General features: G+C 43.8%; 1 protein-coding gene across 1 annotated transcript in view; it reads right to left on the bottom strand.

Annotated features, from left to right (window-relative positions):
• The window catches only part of LOC120924548 (sialoadhesin-like), a 137527-nt gene that overhangs the window by 30350 nt on the left and 91289 nt on the right, over positions 1-15888 (bottom strand). The window contains exons 14-16 of the mRNA XM_040335516.1: positions 12899-13150; positions 10255-10554; positions 7838-8092 (exon numbers count right to left, since the gene is read on the bottom strand). Of these exons, the coding sequence (XP_040191450.1) occupies positions 7838-8092; positions 10255-10554; positions 12899-13150 (807 nt within the window). The remainder of the gene's footprint in view (positions 1-7837; positions 8093-10254; positions 10555-12898; positions 13151-15888) is intronic.

Raw genomic sequence — 15888 nt, 5'->3', positions numbered from 1 at the left:
CGGTAACCCAAGAAGAGGTACTGAATGCTATCAAGGAACTCAAACTAAATAAAAGACCGGGCCCAGACGGGTTCACTGCCCGATATTACAGAACGTACGGAGAACTACTTTCCCCCACGATGGCAAAGGCCTTTGACGATTTATTGAATCATAAATCCTTCAGACAGGAATCACTCACAGCCATAATCTGTATGATACCCAAGCCACACTCTGACTCCACCTTAAGTGACAATTATCGCCCAATATCCATGCTAAATATTGATGTAAAAATGCTAGGTAAAATCTTGGCTAATAGACTGAATAAGATAATTGGATCCCTAATACACCGGGATCAAGTGGGCTTTATGCCCAATAGACAAGCAGGGGATAATATAAGAAGGGCAAGCTTACTGGCTTGCATTGCTAAAAAAATAAGAATCCCAGCCTGCTTTTTATCCCTGGATATCAGACAGGCATTTGATTCTGTCTCATGGTCATACTTGGAATTTACACTGCTGAAATGGGGCTTTGGTCCTAACTTCATAAAATGGGTCCTACAATTATATAACAACCCAAAAGCGTATGTTAAATATGCTGGATACAAATCTGACATATTCAATATACAAAGAGGAACCAGGCAAGGCTGTCCATTATCTCCATTGTTGTTTGCCCTCCTTATTGAACCCTTGGCCCAAAAGATTAGATTAGACCCCAAAGTACTAGGTATTGAGATAGAAGGAGTTAAACACAAATTATGCCTCTATGCAGATGATATCTTATTATTCCTCTCATCTCCCCAAGTATCAGGTCCAAACTTGCTCCCAATACTACATCGATTTGCATCATTTTCAGGGTTAGCAATAAATCCTAAGAAATGTCTGGCTCTCAACATTTCTCTCTCCAATACGGAACTGAGTGCTGCAAAAGTGGGCCTTCCTTTTGAATGGCCAACTAAAAGCATACCGTACTTAGGAATACACTTGACTGCAGACGTACTGGACCTATATTCACACAATTATCCCGTCCTTCTAAAGCAATTGACAAATCTTTTAAAATCGTGGGCCCAACTTCCATTATCTTGGTTTGGAAGAATCTCAGCCACAAAAATGACACTACTGCCCAAGCTCCTATATCTTTTTAGAGTACTCCCAATATCAGTTCCGGCTCATTATCTCAGGATAGTTCAAAGACGGGTTTCCTCCTTCATCTGGGGTTCCTCCAGACCAAGGATTAAACCACAAATCTTATATCTCCCCAAGCAGTGTGGAGGACTTGGTTACCCCAACTTCGCGCACTATTATCATGCAGCACAAGTGGCTGTACTGACTAAGTACCATGCAAAGCAAGAAGCACCATTGTGGGTATCTATTGAAGCAACGGAAAGCGACCCCATTTCAATTTCAAACCTGTTGTGGATCTCCCCAAAACTTCGAAAGCACATAAACAATCCTGTCATGAGGCACTCACTATCTCTATGGGACAAAATTAAATCAAAATACCTCCTGATGTCCCCGCAGATTCCCCTATTATCCCTTACCAAAATCCAGCATTCTACCCAGCCTGGGTCTCTCCCAAATCCTTTAAAGAATGGGTGGATAGGGATTGCACTCAAAAATATAAATTCTACGATTCGACATCAATGACCCCCTTTCCTTCCCTGAACAAAACACACGATATACCGCTAAGGGAAATATTCAGGTACCTGCAGATAAATTTCTTCCAACCTCCAGCAAACATGGCAGTTACACCAAACCAAATAACCGCCTTTGAAAAAATTTGTGATAAAAATCCTCACGCTAAAAAAGTGTTATCTATAGTATACTCACAATTACTTTCGCATTCAAGTAATGGGAAGATACCTTATGCTCGCAAGTGGGAGGAAGACTTAGGCATAGAATTGAATACAAAGGAATGGGAGCAAATATGGAATAACACCAAAACCGTATCACCCAATATATTAGCGGTTGAGACTAACTTCAAAGTACTGTCTAGGTGGTATTTAGTACCAACCAGGGTGGCCAAGTTCTCCAGTAACTCTTCCGAACTATGTTTTAGGGAATGCTCTGAAAAAGGAACTTACATTCATACCTGGTGGTCGTGCCCGAAGGCGCAGAGATTTTTGAAGGAAATTTTCCAATTATTAAAAGTCCTCACGAATAAAACAATCCCCTTGGACCCCAAAATAGCTTTGTTAAATTTAAAAACAGAGAACATGTCACATGTTCATTTTAACCTGACAAAGCAGCTACTAACGGCAGCGAAACAAACCATGGCGAAAGCCTGGAAATCTCCAAATTTAAATATTAGTGAAACAATCGGCAGAATGAATACCGCTATGATATACGCCAAGATGTCTGCAATAGAATCGGACACGATCACCAGGTTTGAAGGAATATGGAAGCCCTGGATTGAACACGTAACGCAAAATTGTTATGATGGTGATGTACTGATGCCATGGTAGCCCAGCCATAGTACAAAAGACCTGTTTGATATTTTGAATATAGTAGAAAGATTCCCGATCTAGTCCTGCAGACCCCCTAACCCCACCCTCCCTATCCTTACCTCCCCCTTTCTTGAATTTTTCTCTCTTATTCATGTTTTCCTCACTATCAGCATTAAGATTATTGATACATTTCTGTTCAGTTTAATTGTTAAGCTCATACTGCTCAGGAATTCCTAGAGTCACAAGAGCGCCTGGACACCAGGACTATTGACTTAAGAATGAAACAATTACATCTCCAACAGACAACATTTTGCATCAATGGATCTCTTTCCATCTTAGGAATGTTTATAGTGTTACATATACAGAAAGAGAATTGCAACTGGAGTAGATGCATTGTCATCCTTGTTTATTATACTTTAATCAAGACTAGGAATTTCTTTAAGTTTATAACAAATTTACTTGTAAAAGATTGTATAATTATCTTTCATAATACAAATAAAGACATTTTGACAAGAAATTTTACAAGTTGTTCCTTATGAACAGGTCAATAGACTGTTGAGGTGTTAATTGAGTCGGGCTCCTAAGATATTCCATTGTCCATTGTGTGATGCTAATACTGTTTTGTGTCTATTGTACTAATTAAGTCTGTAAAGGTCAGATGTCTAACTTTGAGGTGTTAATTGAGTCTGGCTTCTGAAAGACCTTTCATTGTGGATGCTAATGACACTGTTTTGTGTGAAAAGTCTATTGATGATAAGATCTGGAATGTGACTTGTTAACTGTAGTCATTACCTCCTCTAAATGTGGTGCCATGAATAAGCACTGATCTTGTGCGAAACGTCGGCTGTTCACCTGTTCCTGTTTTTATGATTTGGTGATGTATTTGCTGTTTATTTGAATAAAAGACAACCTGGACGGTTTTTTGGAGTGCGGCTATCCATCTTTCATCTACTTTTTATAAATGTGGTGCCAAGATGTCTGTCTGGATGTGGATTTGAGAGTTTCATTGTCCCTGTGATTAACTGTCACATGCTTGTAACTGTATATAAGAAAGCTAAGGTACCATTAAAAGTATTCATTCATTTTGGAACCAGTAACAGAGCTGTGTAAGGCCCCATACACACCATAGAATCTATCCGCAGATAAATCCCATCAAATGGGTTTCTGCGGATAGATTCTATGGTGTGTACACTCCGTCGGATATTTTTCCGCGGATAAATCTCCCCTGGGATGGATTTCCAGCAGATGGATATTTGCTGACATGCTCAACAAATCCATCTGCTGGAATCCATTCCAACGGATGGATCCGCTCGTCTGTACAGACTTACCGGATCCATCCGTCCAAAGGGATTCCCCGCACGCGTCGTAATGATTTGACGCATGCGTGGAATTCCTTATATGACAGCGTCGCGCCCGTCGCCGCGTCATAATAGCGGCGACGGCGCGACACGTCATCGGCAGAGGATTTCAGCGGGGATTTCAATGCGATGGTGTGTACACACCATCGCATAGAAATCTTCTGAAATCCTCGAGAGGATTTATCCGCGGATACGGTCCGCTGGACCGTATCTGCGGATAAATCCTCTCGTGTGTATGGGGCCTGAGTCTCGTTTCTGGGGGAAATCCAATGGGTCCTGTCGGCTGGATTGTCGGATAAGCTGTCGTGGGGCGATGGAATGGAAAATCTTAAACGGCGGTGACCGTTACAGGGGAGAAGTAAAAATAAAAAAATACAATAATGTGGTTGAATAAGTGTGAACACCCTCTTATAACTGGGTATGTAGCTGTGTTCAGACTTAAGCAAACACATTCAAACTCATGTTAAATAGGAGTTAGTACACACCTGCCATAATTTAAAGGGCCTCTGATTAACCCCAAATAAAGTTCAGCTTTTCTAGTAGGTCTTTCCTAAAATTTTCTTAGTTGCATAATACAGCAAAAGCCATGGTCCGCAGAGAGCTTCCAAAGCATCAGAGGGATCTCATTGTTAAAAGTTATCAGTCAGGAGAAGGGTACAATTTCCAAGGCATTGTATATACCATGGAACACAGTGAAGACATCAAGTGGAGAAAATATGACACAACACTGACATTACCAAGAACTGGACATCCCTCCAAAATTGATGAAGAGACAAGAAGAAAACTGGTCATGGAGGCTGCCAAGAGGCCTACAGCAACATTAAATGAACTGCAGCAATACCTGGCAATTACTGGCTGTGTGGAACATGTGACAACAATCCCCAATATTCTTCATATGTCTGGGCTATGGGGTAGAGTGGCAAGACCCTTTCTTACGAAGAAAAACATCCAAGCCCAGCTAAATTTAGCAAAAACACATTTGAAGACTCCCAGAAGCATGTGGGAAAATGTGTCTGATGAAACCAAAGTTGAACTTTTTGGCCATAATTCCAAAAGATATGTTTGGTGCAAAAACAACACTGCACGTCACCAAAAGATCATTATACCCACTGTGAAGCATGGTGGTGGCAGCATCATGCTTTGGGTCTGTTTTTCTTCAGGTGGAACAGGGGCCTTAAAGGCATGCTCAGAATCAAGTCGACGCATGCTCGGAAGCATTGAACTTCATTTTTCTCAGCACGTCGTTATGTTTTACATCACCGTGTTCTGAAACGATCGTTTTTTTTAACCGATGGTGTGTAGGCACGACTGATGAAAGTCAGCTTCCTCGGATAGGGCAGGGGTCTTCAAACTATGGCCCTCCAGTTGTTCAGCAACTACAATTCCCATCATGCCTAGTCATGTCTGTGATTGTCAGAGTTTTACAATGCCTCATGGGATGTGTAGTTCTACAACAGCTGGAGGGCCGTAGTTTGAGGATCCCTGGGATAGGGGATCTGTGAGAACCGAGCCAGCGGCGATGTTCAGTGGCTCGGTTCTCAGTTCACAGACGGTGGGGGACAGCTGGAGCATAGGTCTGATGCTCCATCCACCGAGGTAAGTATAAATAGCCCAAAAACTTGAAACCCATACTTCTCCTTTAAGTTAAATACTCAGAGTTTTCAGTTCTCCTTTGTTGAGTCATTTTGTGCTGTAACATATTTTGTGCAATACCACAAGATGGATTTTCACTTAAATGTAATATTATTATCTCTTATGTAACACCAGAGGCTTTTTTTGGATTACAACCACATGTCCCAGAATTTATAGAAGGTCGGTACTCTCCCTTCTTTATTTGCAAGCATTTGTTCCATTGTACACTGTGAGTTGACTATGGAAATAACTCCTTCAGTACTCGGGAGGTTAATTGTTCTCCTTTTTTTGCTATGGAAATACGGGCTGTATATAATATGTGTATTACTACTTTTCTTGATAGGTAAGGAAAAGAGTCTATACCCAAACTATACCCAAACTCAAAAGTGCCAGTTCTGGGGTGAAGGTGCATATGGTATCAGTCATTTCTGATATGAGAAAGAGAGAACATCCTCCCAGAAAGGTTGTAGTACCTTACAGAAGTGTTTCTCAACTCCAGTCCTCAAGGCGCTCCAACAGGTCATGTTTTCAGGATTTCCCTCAGGTTAAACGGCAGTGGTAATTACTAAGGCAGTGAAACAAATCAAATCACCTGTGCAAAATAATGGAAATCCTGAAAAATTTACCTGTTGGGGCACCTTGAGGACTGGAGTTGAGAAATACTGCCTTACAGTACCATAATATGTGTAGAAGATTGGCTTGACATTGGCATCCTCTCCAGCACAAAGGGGACAAATGCGGGTTCATGGTGTGTAGACACATTGGGGTCATGTACCATCTGTGAAGGTGGTACGTGAGAGGTCCCTTGGTCACTTGTCTTGACGTTTTTGATCTCCAACCTCAGTGTGTCTGGCAAGATGTAGGCTTGTAACCTCTTATCGGAAGGCCTGCCATCAATGGAAGAAACCAGAATTTTCCCATTCTTATATAAAGAAATCTCTGCCGGTGGGTTACTGTCCACTGCTCCCACTATGATGGCAACATTTCAGATTTCAGTGTCCAATAAATATTTGACTTTCAGGTTTCTTAGTGCATCTAAGTGGTGATATAATGACACTACTTTTCTTGTTAAGGAAAAGAGACTATACCCAAACTCAACAGTGCCAGTTCTGGGTTGAAGGTGCATATGGTATCAGTCATTTCTGATATGAGAGAGAGAACATCCTCCCAGAAAGGATGTAGTACCTTACAGTACCATGGTATGTGTAGAAGATTGCCTTGACTTTGGCATTCTCTCCAGCACAATGGGGACAAATTTGGGTTCATGGTGTGTAGACGCATTGGGATCATGTACCACCTGTGAAGGACTTTTTGTGCATTATCCCAGTGGTCCACACGCTGAGGATTTGCTGTTATTTTTTTATTGGAAGGAGCCATTGCGGTAAGGGTAATGTCTTTTGTAGTTTTTTTTCTGACACTTTTCTATTGCATTGCATGCACTGAATATTATGTGTTGCCCTTTGGTGATGTCAGAGGCCATACTTGTGGCCTCCTATACCAAGAAAGTTGACCACCACTGTATTAGACAATGAAAACTTCTGAAACCGCCTGAACTCCCAAATTTTAAGGTTTTACATTCAGTTGCATAATTAGTATATGAATTTCAGATTTTTCTGACTTGATCCTCGCTAGTTACAAAGGGCCAGATTCACCAAAGAGATACTACGGCGTATCTGCTGATACGCCGTCGTATCTCTGTTTCTATCTATGCGACTGATTCATAGAATCAGTTACGCATAGATAGCCAGAAGATCCGACAGGTGTAATTGTTTTACACTGTCGGATCTTAGGATGCAATTCCGCGGCCGTCGCTGGGGGGAGTTCGCGTCGTAAACCAGCGTCGGGTATGCAAATTACGAGTTACGGCGATTCCCGACGGATTTTCACGTTCGCTATGCCGCCGCTAGTCTAGTTTCCCGTCGCAAAGTTAGTCGTTTTTTTGGTGCCTTAACTTTACGCAGCAATCGTATTGCTGTATAAAGTATGGCCGTCGTTCCCGCGTCGAAATTTAAAAATGAACGTCCTTTGCGTAAGCCGTCCGGGAATACGAAATTACGCTACGCGCGTCGCCGTTCGAAAAAATGACGTCACGGCGCGCAAAGCACGACGGGAATTACGAAACGGAGCATGCGCAGTAGGTCGGGCGCGGGAGCGCTCCTAATTTAAATGGCACACAGCCATTTAAATTGGCCCGCCTTGCGCCGGAGGCCGCCGGCGTAGGTTTTCATCGCAAGTGCTTGGTGAATCAGGCACTTGCGATGAAAACTTGCGGCGGTGTAACGTATCTACGATACGTTACGCCGCCGCACTTCTACATGAATCTGGCCCATAGTTTGTAACATTGAAAAAAGACACCAGTCCATGCAATTCAACCTGTGTGTGTTAGCTATGTTTATACTTGACAGGTACTCTTTATCATACTCACACAGCACAGTGATGGAGACAGGTTGAGAGGTCTTGGAGCCTGTGGTACTATGGGCTGTGCAGGAGTAGGACCCTGCATTATCACTGCTTACTTTCTCATATAATACAGAGGCCAGAGCACCCTCCTGGAGCCACCTGCCGTTCTTATACCAAGTGTAACCAATCACAGACTCAGCTCCATCCCGGACATGGCAGGTCAATGTGAGAGAGTCACCTTCCTTCATCTTTGTAGAGGGGCTGGTGAGGACACGGGCACCTATTCATACAATACAACATATTTATATTACGTCAAAGAAACTCAAAACCATATTTTTTCTAGGACTATATAGATTATGGGCCAGATTCAGAAAGGAGTTTCGTCGGCGTATCTCCAGATACGCCGTCGTAACTCCGAATGAGGGCCGTCGCATCTCGGCGCCTGATTCATAGAATCAGATACGCCTCACTGTTGCCTAGATAAGAGCGGCGTAAGTCTCCTACGCTGTCGTATCTTAGGGTGCATATTTACGCTGGCCGCTAGGTGGCGCTTCCGTTGATTTCCGCATAAAATATGCAAATGAGCTAGATACGCCGATTCAGAAACGTACGTCCGCCCAGCGCATTGATTTACGTCGTTTACGTAAGGCTTTTTTCAGCGTAAAGTTACCCCTGCTATATGAGGCGTAGCCAACGTTAAGTATGGACGTCGGGACAGCGTAAAATTTTCCGTTGTTTACGTTGTTTGCGTAAGTTGTACGCGAATAGGGCAGTGCGTAAGTTACGTTCACGTCGAAAGCATTGACTATTTGCGGCGTAATTTGGAGCATGCACACTGGGATACTTTCACGGACGGCGCATGCGCCGTTTGTTAGAAGCGTCAAATACGTGGGGTCACGAGTAATTAGCATACAACACGCCCCCTACCAGCCTATTTTGAATTAGGCGGGCTTACGCCGGCCCATATACGCTACGCCGCCGTAACTTCAGGCGCAAATTCTTCCTGAATACGGGACTTGCCTGTCAAAGTTACGGCGGCGTACCGTATATGAGATACGCTACGCCCGCATAAAGATAGGCATTTCTCTCTGAATCTAGCCCTATGTGTTTATACTGTTCTAAAACAGACCTCCTAATCCAACCCCCTTATACAAGCCATTTTTTTCTTATCCCCCCCCTCCTCTTTCTTCCTGCTGGCAACGTTTAAAGTAATTCAGTCAATAGTAAAATCCTAAAATAGAAGAGTGAATTCACTGCACTCAGGTTATAGAAATTTACCAAAAAGGAGAGCAGCCAGCACCAGAGATTCAGATACTTGAACTCACGTTCCTTCAGATAACACCATCTATGAGGAAATAGGGCGGTGACATCATCACGCATGTGGACCTCATTGGATGGCCGGGGCCAATTTTGTGTAGTTGCCGTTACATCCCGTTACATTCCAATGCTGGGTTGATCTAAGAAGCAAGCTCTGATACCTCTAGGTCAGTGGTCTCCAAATTTTGGCCCAGGGGCCAGATGCGGCCATTTGCTTGTTTTTATTCAGCCTTTGGGGCACTATTTCATCTACTAATACTAACAACGGGACATAATTCCCCACACTGATACCAATAAAAGGGCATAATTCCTCTTAATAACACCAACAATGGGGCACAATTCCTTCAAATGACATCAACAATAGGGTCCAATTCTTTCCATTGACACCAAAGATGTGTTTTTTACCCACTGACATTGGGACCTTTCCTACTCTCAATATCCACAGTCCGGCCCCCCTAAAGCCTGTAGGACAGTAAACTGTCCCTTTGTATAAAATGTTTGGAGACCCCTGCTCTAGATAATGTTAAAGCTTGCTATTTCTATTGTGGCATCACAAAGCTTGGAAAACACTGTCCAGCCCCAGGCAAAGTCCAGGATTGAGAAGTAAGGTTGATATGTTAATAGTAATGAGAGGGTTGAGGATGGGTGATATGCTGTTATGCCCCGTACACATGATAGGAATTCCCGGCGGTAAAAAGTCTGCCGGGAATCCCGGGGGGAAAACCGAGAACCTGCTTGGTCACTTTTCCCGTGTACACACCAGAGGTTTTCCTGTCTGGAAAACTGCGGTGAGAGCTTTGGCCGGGAATTCCAGCCGTGTGTATGCTCCACCGCAGTGTAGGGAAACTGCCGGGAAAAAGACCGCCAGGAATTGCGTCAGGAAAAAAGAGAACATGTTCTCATTTTTCGTGCCGCGATTCTCACCATTTTTCCTGTCTGGAAAACTGCCATGGAGCATACTCACGGCCAGATTTCCCGGCCAAAAGCTGTAATGGCAGTTTTCCCGACAGGAAAACTGGTTGTGTGTATGAGGCATAAGAGTTATAAATAAACTTACAAAATTGTGTATCTACTTATCCACCTAATTCACTAATATATATATATATTCACTGGGTTTGTCTGTACCTTCTACAGTAAGGGCCACAGAGGCTTGTGCCGTTCCATGGCTGTTTTTGGCCATAAAGACGTAGGTCCCTTGGTCACTTGTCTTGACATTATGGATCTCCAACCTCAGTGTGTCTGGCAAGATGTAGGCTTGTAACCTCTTATCAGAAGGCGTGCCATCAATGGAAGAAGCCAGAATTTTCCCATTCTTATATAAAGACATTTCTGCCGGTGGGTTACTGTCCACTGCTCCCACTATAATGGCGACATTTCCATTTTCTGTGTCCAAAAAAGATTTGACTTCCAGGTTTCTTGGCGCATCTAAATGGTGATATAATGACATTCAAATAAGTCTTCACAGTTTAACATTACACATATTTCTATATCTTGTATATAATTGTATATGATATACAAATGGAGAAGTCACTTGGTACCCTGTGGCCGCGTACACACGATCAGTCCATCCGATGAGAATGGTCCGACGGACCGTTTTCATCGGTTCACCGCTGAAGCAGACTGATGGTCTGATGTGCGTACACACCATCGTTTCCAAAACAGATGGGGTCAAAACGCGGTGACGTAAAACACACGACGTGCTGAAAAAAACGAAGTTCAATGCTTCCAAGCATGCGTCGACTTGATTCTGAGCATGCGTGGGTTTTGAACCGATGCTTTTGTGTACTAACCATCGGTTTTGACCTATCGGTCAGGCGTCCATCGGTTCGATTTTAAAGCAAGTTCTCTTTTTTTGGACCGAAGCACAACTGACCGATGGGGCGTACACACGGTCGGTTTGTACCGATGAAACTGAACTTCAGTCCGTTTTCATCGGTTTGGACTGATCGTGTGTACGCGGCCTGAGATGTAAAGTCAAAGGTCTTATTCACTTGGATGGACATTGGGGTTGGCTTACTAAAGCTGAAGAGTGCAAAATCTGGTGCAGCTGTGCATGGTAGCCAATCAGCTTTTAACTTCAGTTTGTTCAATTTAACCGCTTAACGACCGCCGCATGTACATATACGCAAAATGGCACGGGCAGGCAGAACGATGTGCCCGCATGTCGCTGCCTTTCCGCGGGTCGGGGGTCCGACTTGAACCCCCCCCCCCTGGTACATGCCGCTAAGCCTCAGGGAGTGATCCGGGACAAGGGCGTTTCTAGCCGCCCCCTCGCGATCGCTCCCCGGAGCTGAAGAACGGGGAGAGCTGCATGTAAACACGGCTTCCCCGTGCTTCACTGTGGCGGCTGCATCGATCGTGTCATCCCTTTTATAGGGGAGACACGATCGATGACGTCAGACCTACAGCCACACCCCCTACAGTTGTAAACACACACTAGGTGAAGCATAACTCCTTCAGCACCCCATGTGGTTAACTCCCAAACTGCAACTGTCATTTTCACAATAAACAATGCAATTTAAATGCATTTTTTGCTGTGAAAATGACAATGGTCCCAAAAATGTGTCAAAATTGTCTGAAGTGTCCGTGACTGCAACACGACATTATGTTGCAGTCACGAAAAAAATCGCTGATCGCCGCCATTAGTAGTAAAAAAAAAAAAAAATTATAAAAATATCCCCTATTTTGTAAACGCTATAAATTTTGCGCAAACCAACCGATAAACGCTTATTGCGATTTTTTTTACCAAAAATAGGTAGAAGAATACGTATCGGCCTAAACTGAGGAAAAAAAATGTTTTATATATGTTTTTGGGGGATATTTATTATAGCAAAAAGTAAAAAATATTGAATTTTTTTTAAAATTGTCGCTCTATTTTTGTTTATAGCGCAAAAAATAAAAACCGCAGAGGTGATCAAATACCACCAAAAGAAAGTTCTATTTGTGGGAAAAAAAGGACGCCAATTTTGTTTGGGAGGCACGTCGCACGACCGCGCAATTGTCAGTTAAAGCGACGCAGTGCCGAATCGCAAAAACTGTCCGGGTCCTTTAGCTGCCTAAAGGTCCGGGTCTTAAGTGGTTAAAATTAATAAAAATAACAACAGAAACAAAACACATATATACATAAAAAACATTGTGTCCCCTAACTTGTGTTTAAGGCTTCGGAGCTCAGAACCCCTAGCAACTTTTGAAGAAACCCTAAGGTTCCATGGAGATCTGGTTGAGAAAGGCTAAATCCACACAGGAACTAAGTAAGGCCGGGTACTAACGACCAAACATGTACGATGAAAGCGGTCCGCCGGACCGTTTTCACCGTACATGTCTGGCCGGGGATTTCTGTACGATGGCTGTACTAACCATCGTACAGAAATCCGCACGTAAACACTATGCGGGGCGTGTCCGCAGCGTTGCCGCGACGATGATGCAGTGACGTGGGCGGGCCTGCCAGTTAAATGCTTCCACGCATGCGTCGAAGTCATTCGACGCATGCGAGGGATGGCGGGCGCTCGGACATGTACGGTAGGTCTGTACAGACGACCGAACATGTCCGAGCGGGCAGGATTCCAGCGGACTGTTTTAAGTCCAGGAATATTTGTCTGCTGGGAAAAGGCCCGGCGGGCAAATGTTTGCTGGAATCCTGCACGCTCGGGCCTACACACGACCGAACATGTCTGCTGAAACTGGTCCGCAGACCAGTTTCAGCAGACATGTTTGGTCGTGTGTACGGGGCCTTAGATGTTTCAGAAAGGACATACAAGTTTCTACTTACACAGGATGTTCAAGGTGACAGATGGTGAACTTTTGCTCCCTTGGTGACTCTCAACAACACAGTAGTACGATCCTCTGTCTTTGCTGGTAACGCTGACAAATGGCAATGTTTTCATGGTGCCTATTAATTTATTGCCATTTTTATACCACGTGTATATGACTCCATCTGTGGTTTCGCTGGTCACCATGCAAGTCATATTTACCGTCTCTCCTTCCTGTACAACTGAGGTTGGGCTGACCAGGATTCTGGTGGCTAAAAGTGAAGAAAAAAGCATGAGATTATCATAGTGATATTTAATATTATGAAATGACCTTGACTTTAACCACTTGGGATCCGCGCTATGGACGAAAGACGAAAGACGTCCACAGCGCGGCTCTCAAGTGCCGAGTGGACGTCTTTGGACGTCCTCTTGTTGTCATTCCCCGTGCGCGCCGGTGGGGGCGCACAGCGGGGAAACAACGTGCCCGGTGCATCGCTGGGAAGCCAATGCGTGTGCCTGGCGGCTGCGATGTCCGCCAGGTACCCGCGATCGGTGGTGACAGCAGGGACGAGCTTTGTGTGTAAACACAGAGCTCCACATCCTGTCAGGGAGAGAGGAGACCGATCTGTGTCCCTTGTACATAGGGACACAGCATCAGTCACCTCCCCCAGTCAGCCCCCTCCCCCCACACAGTTAGAACACACCCAGGATACACATTTAACCCCTTCCTCACCCCCTAGTGTTAACCCCTTCACTGCCAGTCACATTTATACAGTAATTAGTGCATTTTTATAGCACTGATCGCTGTTCAAATGTGAATGGTCCCAAAATTGTGTCAAAAGTGTCTGATACGTCTATTCACTATTTTGTAAGCGCTATAACTTTTGCGCAAACCAATCCATATACGCTTATTGCGATTTTTTTTTTAACAAAAAAATGTAGAAGAATACATATCGGCCTAAACCGAGGGAATTTTTTTTTTTTTTTTTTTTAATTGGGATATTATTATAACAAAAAGTAAAAAATATTGTGTTTTTTTTCTAAATTTTCTGTCTTTTTATGTTTATAGCGCAAAAAATAAAAATCGCAGAGATGATCAAATACCACCAAAAGAAAGCTCTCTTTGTGGGAAAAAAATGATAAAACTATAATTTGGGTAAAGTGTTGTATGACCGCGCAATTGTCATTCAAAATGCGTCAGCGCTGAAAGCTGAAAATTGGTCTGGGCACGAAGGGGGTTTAAGTGCCCAGTAATGAAGTGGATAAATATTTGAGGGGCTTCCCAGCTATAGCTAGTTTTGAGCTATTGGCTGGTATACAATCATCTTACAGCCCAAAGCATATGCAAACCTAATATCTATATTTTTTTGGTATGATGCCCCACGTCACGCCTCCCATCCCGTTCTTGGACAATTAAAATCTACATATTCTATGATGATTGAATTAAGGTGTTGATATTACCTGTGTGGATATACATGTTGGGATATCTTCTTGACTCTCAACTAGAACTGAGGAAGTTGCTTGGAAATCAGGGGTGTACCTACAGGGGTCACAGGGGTCGCAATTGCGAACTGGTTTCATGCTCCTGTGCGGCCCCCTGTACACCTGGATAAGAGGATTAATAGGGGAGGCGGCATATAGAAGAACCACTAACCTCAAAAGCCTGCTTCTCCTCCTCTCTCTCCCGCAGGCATTCAGTGGCTGCAGGAGGAAAATGGAGGGGATTCGTTATTCTATATTCTTCTATATGCCGCCTCTGCTGCTCCCCCTGTCCAGTTCCTGCTGTTTCCAGGCCCCTATGTGCTCTCCTGCTTCCCAGTTTGCTCTCCCAGTACCCCCAGTATCAATTTGCTGTCCCCTCAAAATAACTCAACACACAGCCATTAATGTCAAATCTGCTGGCAATAAAAGTGAGTACACCCCTAAGTAAAAATGTCCAAATTGGGCCCAATAAGCCATTTTCCCTCCCCGGAGTCATGTGACTCTTTAGTGTGAATGGGGAGCAGGTGTGTTAAATTTGGTGTTATCGCTCTCACTCTCTCATACTGGTCACTGGAAGTTCAACATGGCACCTAATGGCAAAGAACTCTCTGAGGATCTGAAAAAAAAAAAAGAATTGTTGCTCTACATTAAGATGGCCTAGGCTATAAGAAGATTGCCAAGGCCCTGAGTCAAGGAGACTTGGCTGATTACAGATTAGAGTAAGGATCCAATCCCGGCCCCCTACCATGTGACCTGCTGTCAGCCAATGATATAAACAGAAGATTGATAATCTGCTTTTTTTCTCCTTACGCTAACAGCCGATCACTGGCTTTTGGGATATCGGTCCCGAAGAAAGTGAGACAACACCACATCATCTGCGCCCACCAGTGCTGCCTGCCAGTGCCCACCGGTGCATATCAGTGCTGCCAATCAGTGCCTGCCAATGCCACCTTTCAGTGCTGCCTATCAGTGTCCCCTACCAGTGCCCATCAGTGTCACCTATCAATGCCCTTCAGTGCCACCTATCAAGGACCTTCAGTGCCACCTATCAATGCCCATCAGTACCACCTCTCAGTGCTACCTATCAGTGCCCACCAGTGCCACCTCATCAGTGCCCACCAGTGCCACCTATCAGTGCCGCCTTATCAGTGCCCATCAGTGCAGCCTTATCAGCGCACATAAATGAAGGAGAAAAATATTTTAACAAAATATAAAACCGTTTTTTTTAAATAGCAAAATTAAACCCCAGTGGTGATTAAATACCACCAAAAGAAAGCTCTATTTGTGGGGAAAAATATATAAAAATGTGATTTGGGTACAGAGTTTCATGACCGCGTAAATGTCATTCAAAGAGTGACAGCGCTGAAAGCTGAAAATTGGTCTGGGCAGGAAGAGGGTTTATGTTCCCAGTAAGCAAGTGGTTAAAGGTGAATATTGTAGCAAATGCATTTTTTTTTTTTATCTTTTATTAGGCTATTGATTAATATCTTGTTATTTTTTGGCTGGAGTTTTGCTTTAACCATCTGGT

Source organism: Rana temporaria, chromosome 1, assembly GCF_905171775.1.
Source record: "Rana temporaria chromosome 1, aRanTem1.1, whole genome shotgun sequence".
In the NCBI taxonomy this organism is placed as follows: domain Eukaryota; kingdom Metazoa; phylum Chordata; class Amphibia; order Anura; family Ranidae; genus Rana; species Rana temporaria.
This window is presented reverse-complemented; position numbering and strand designations above follow the sequence as displayed.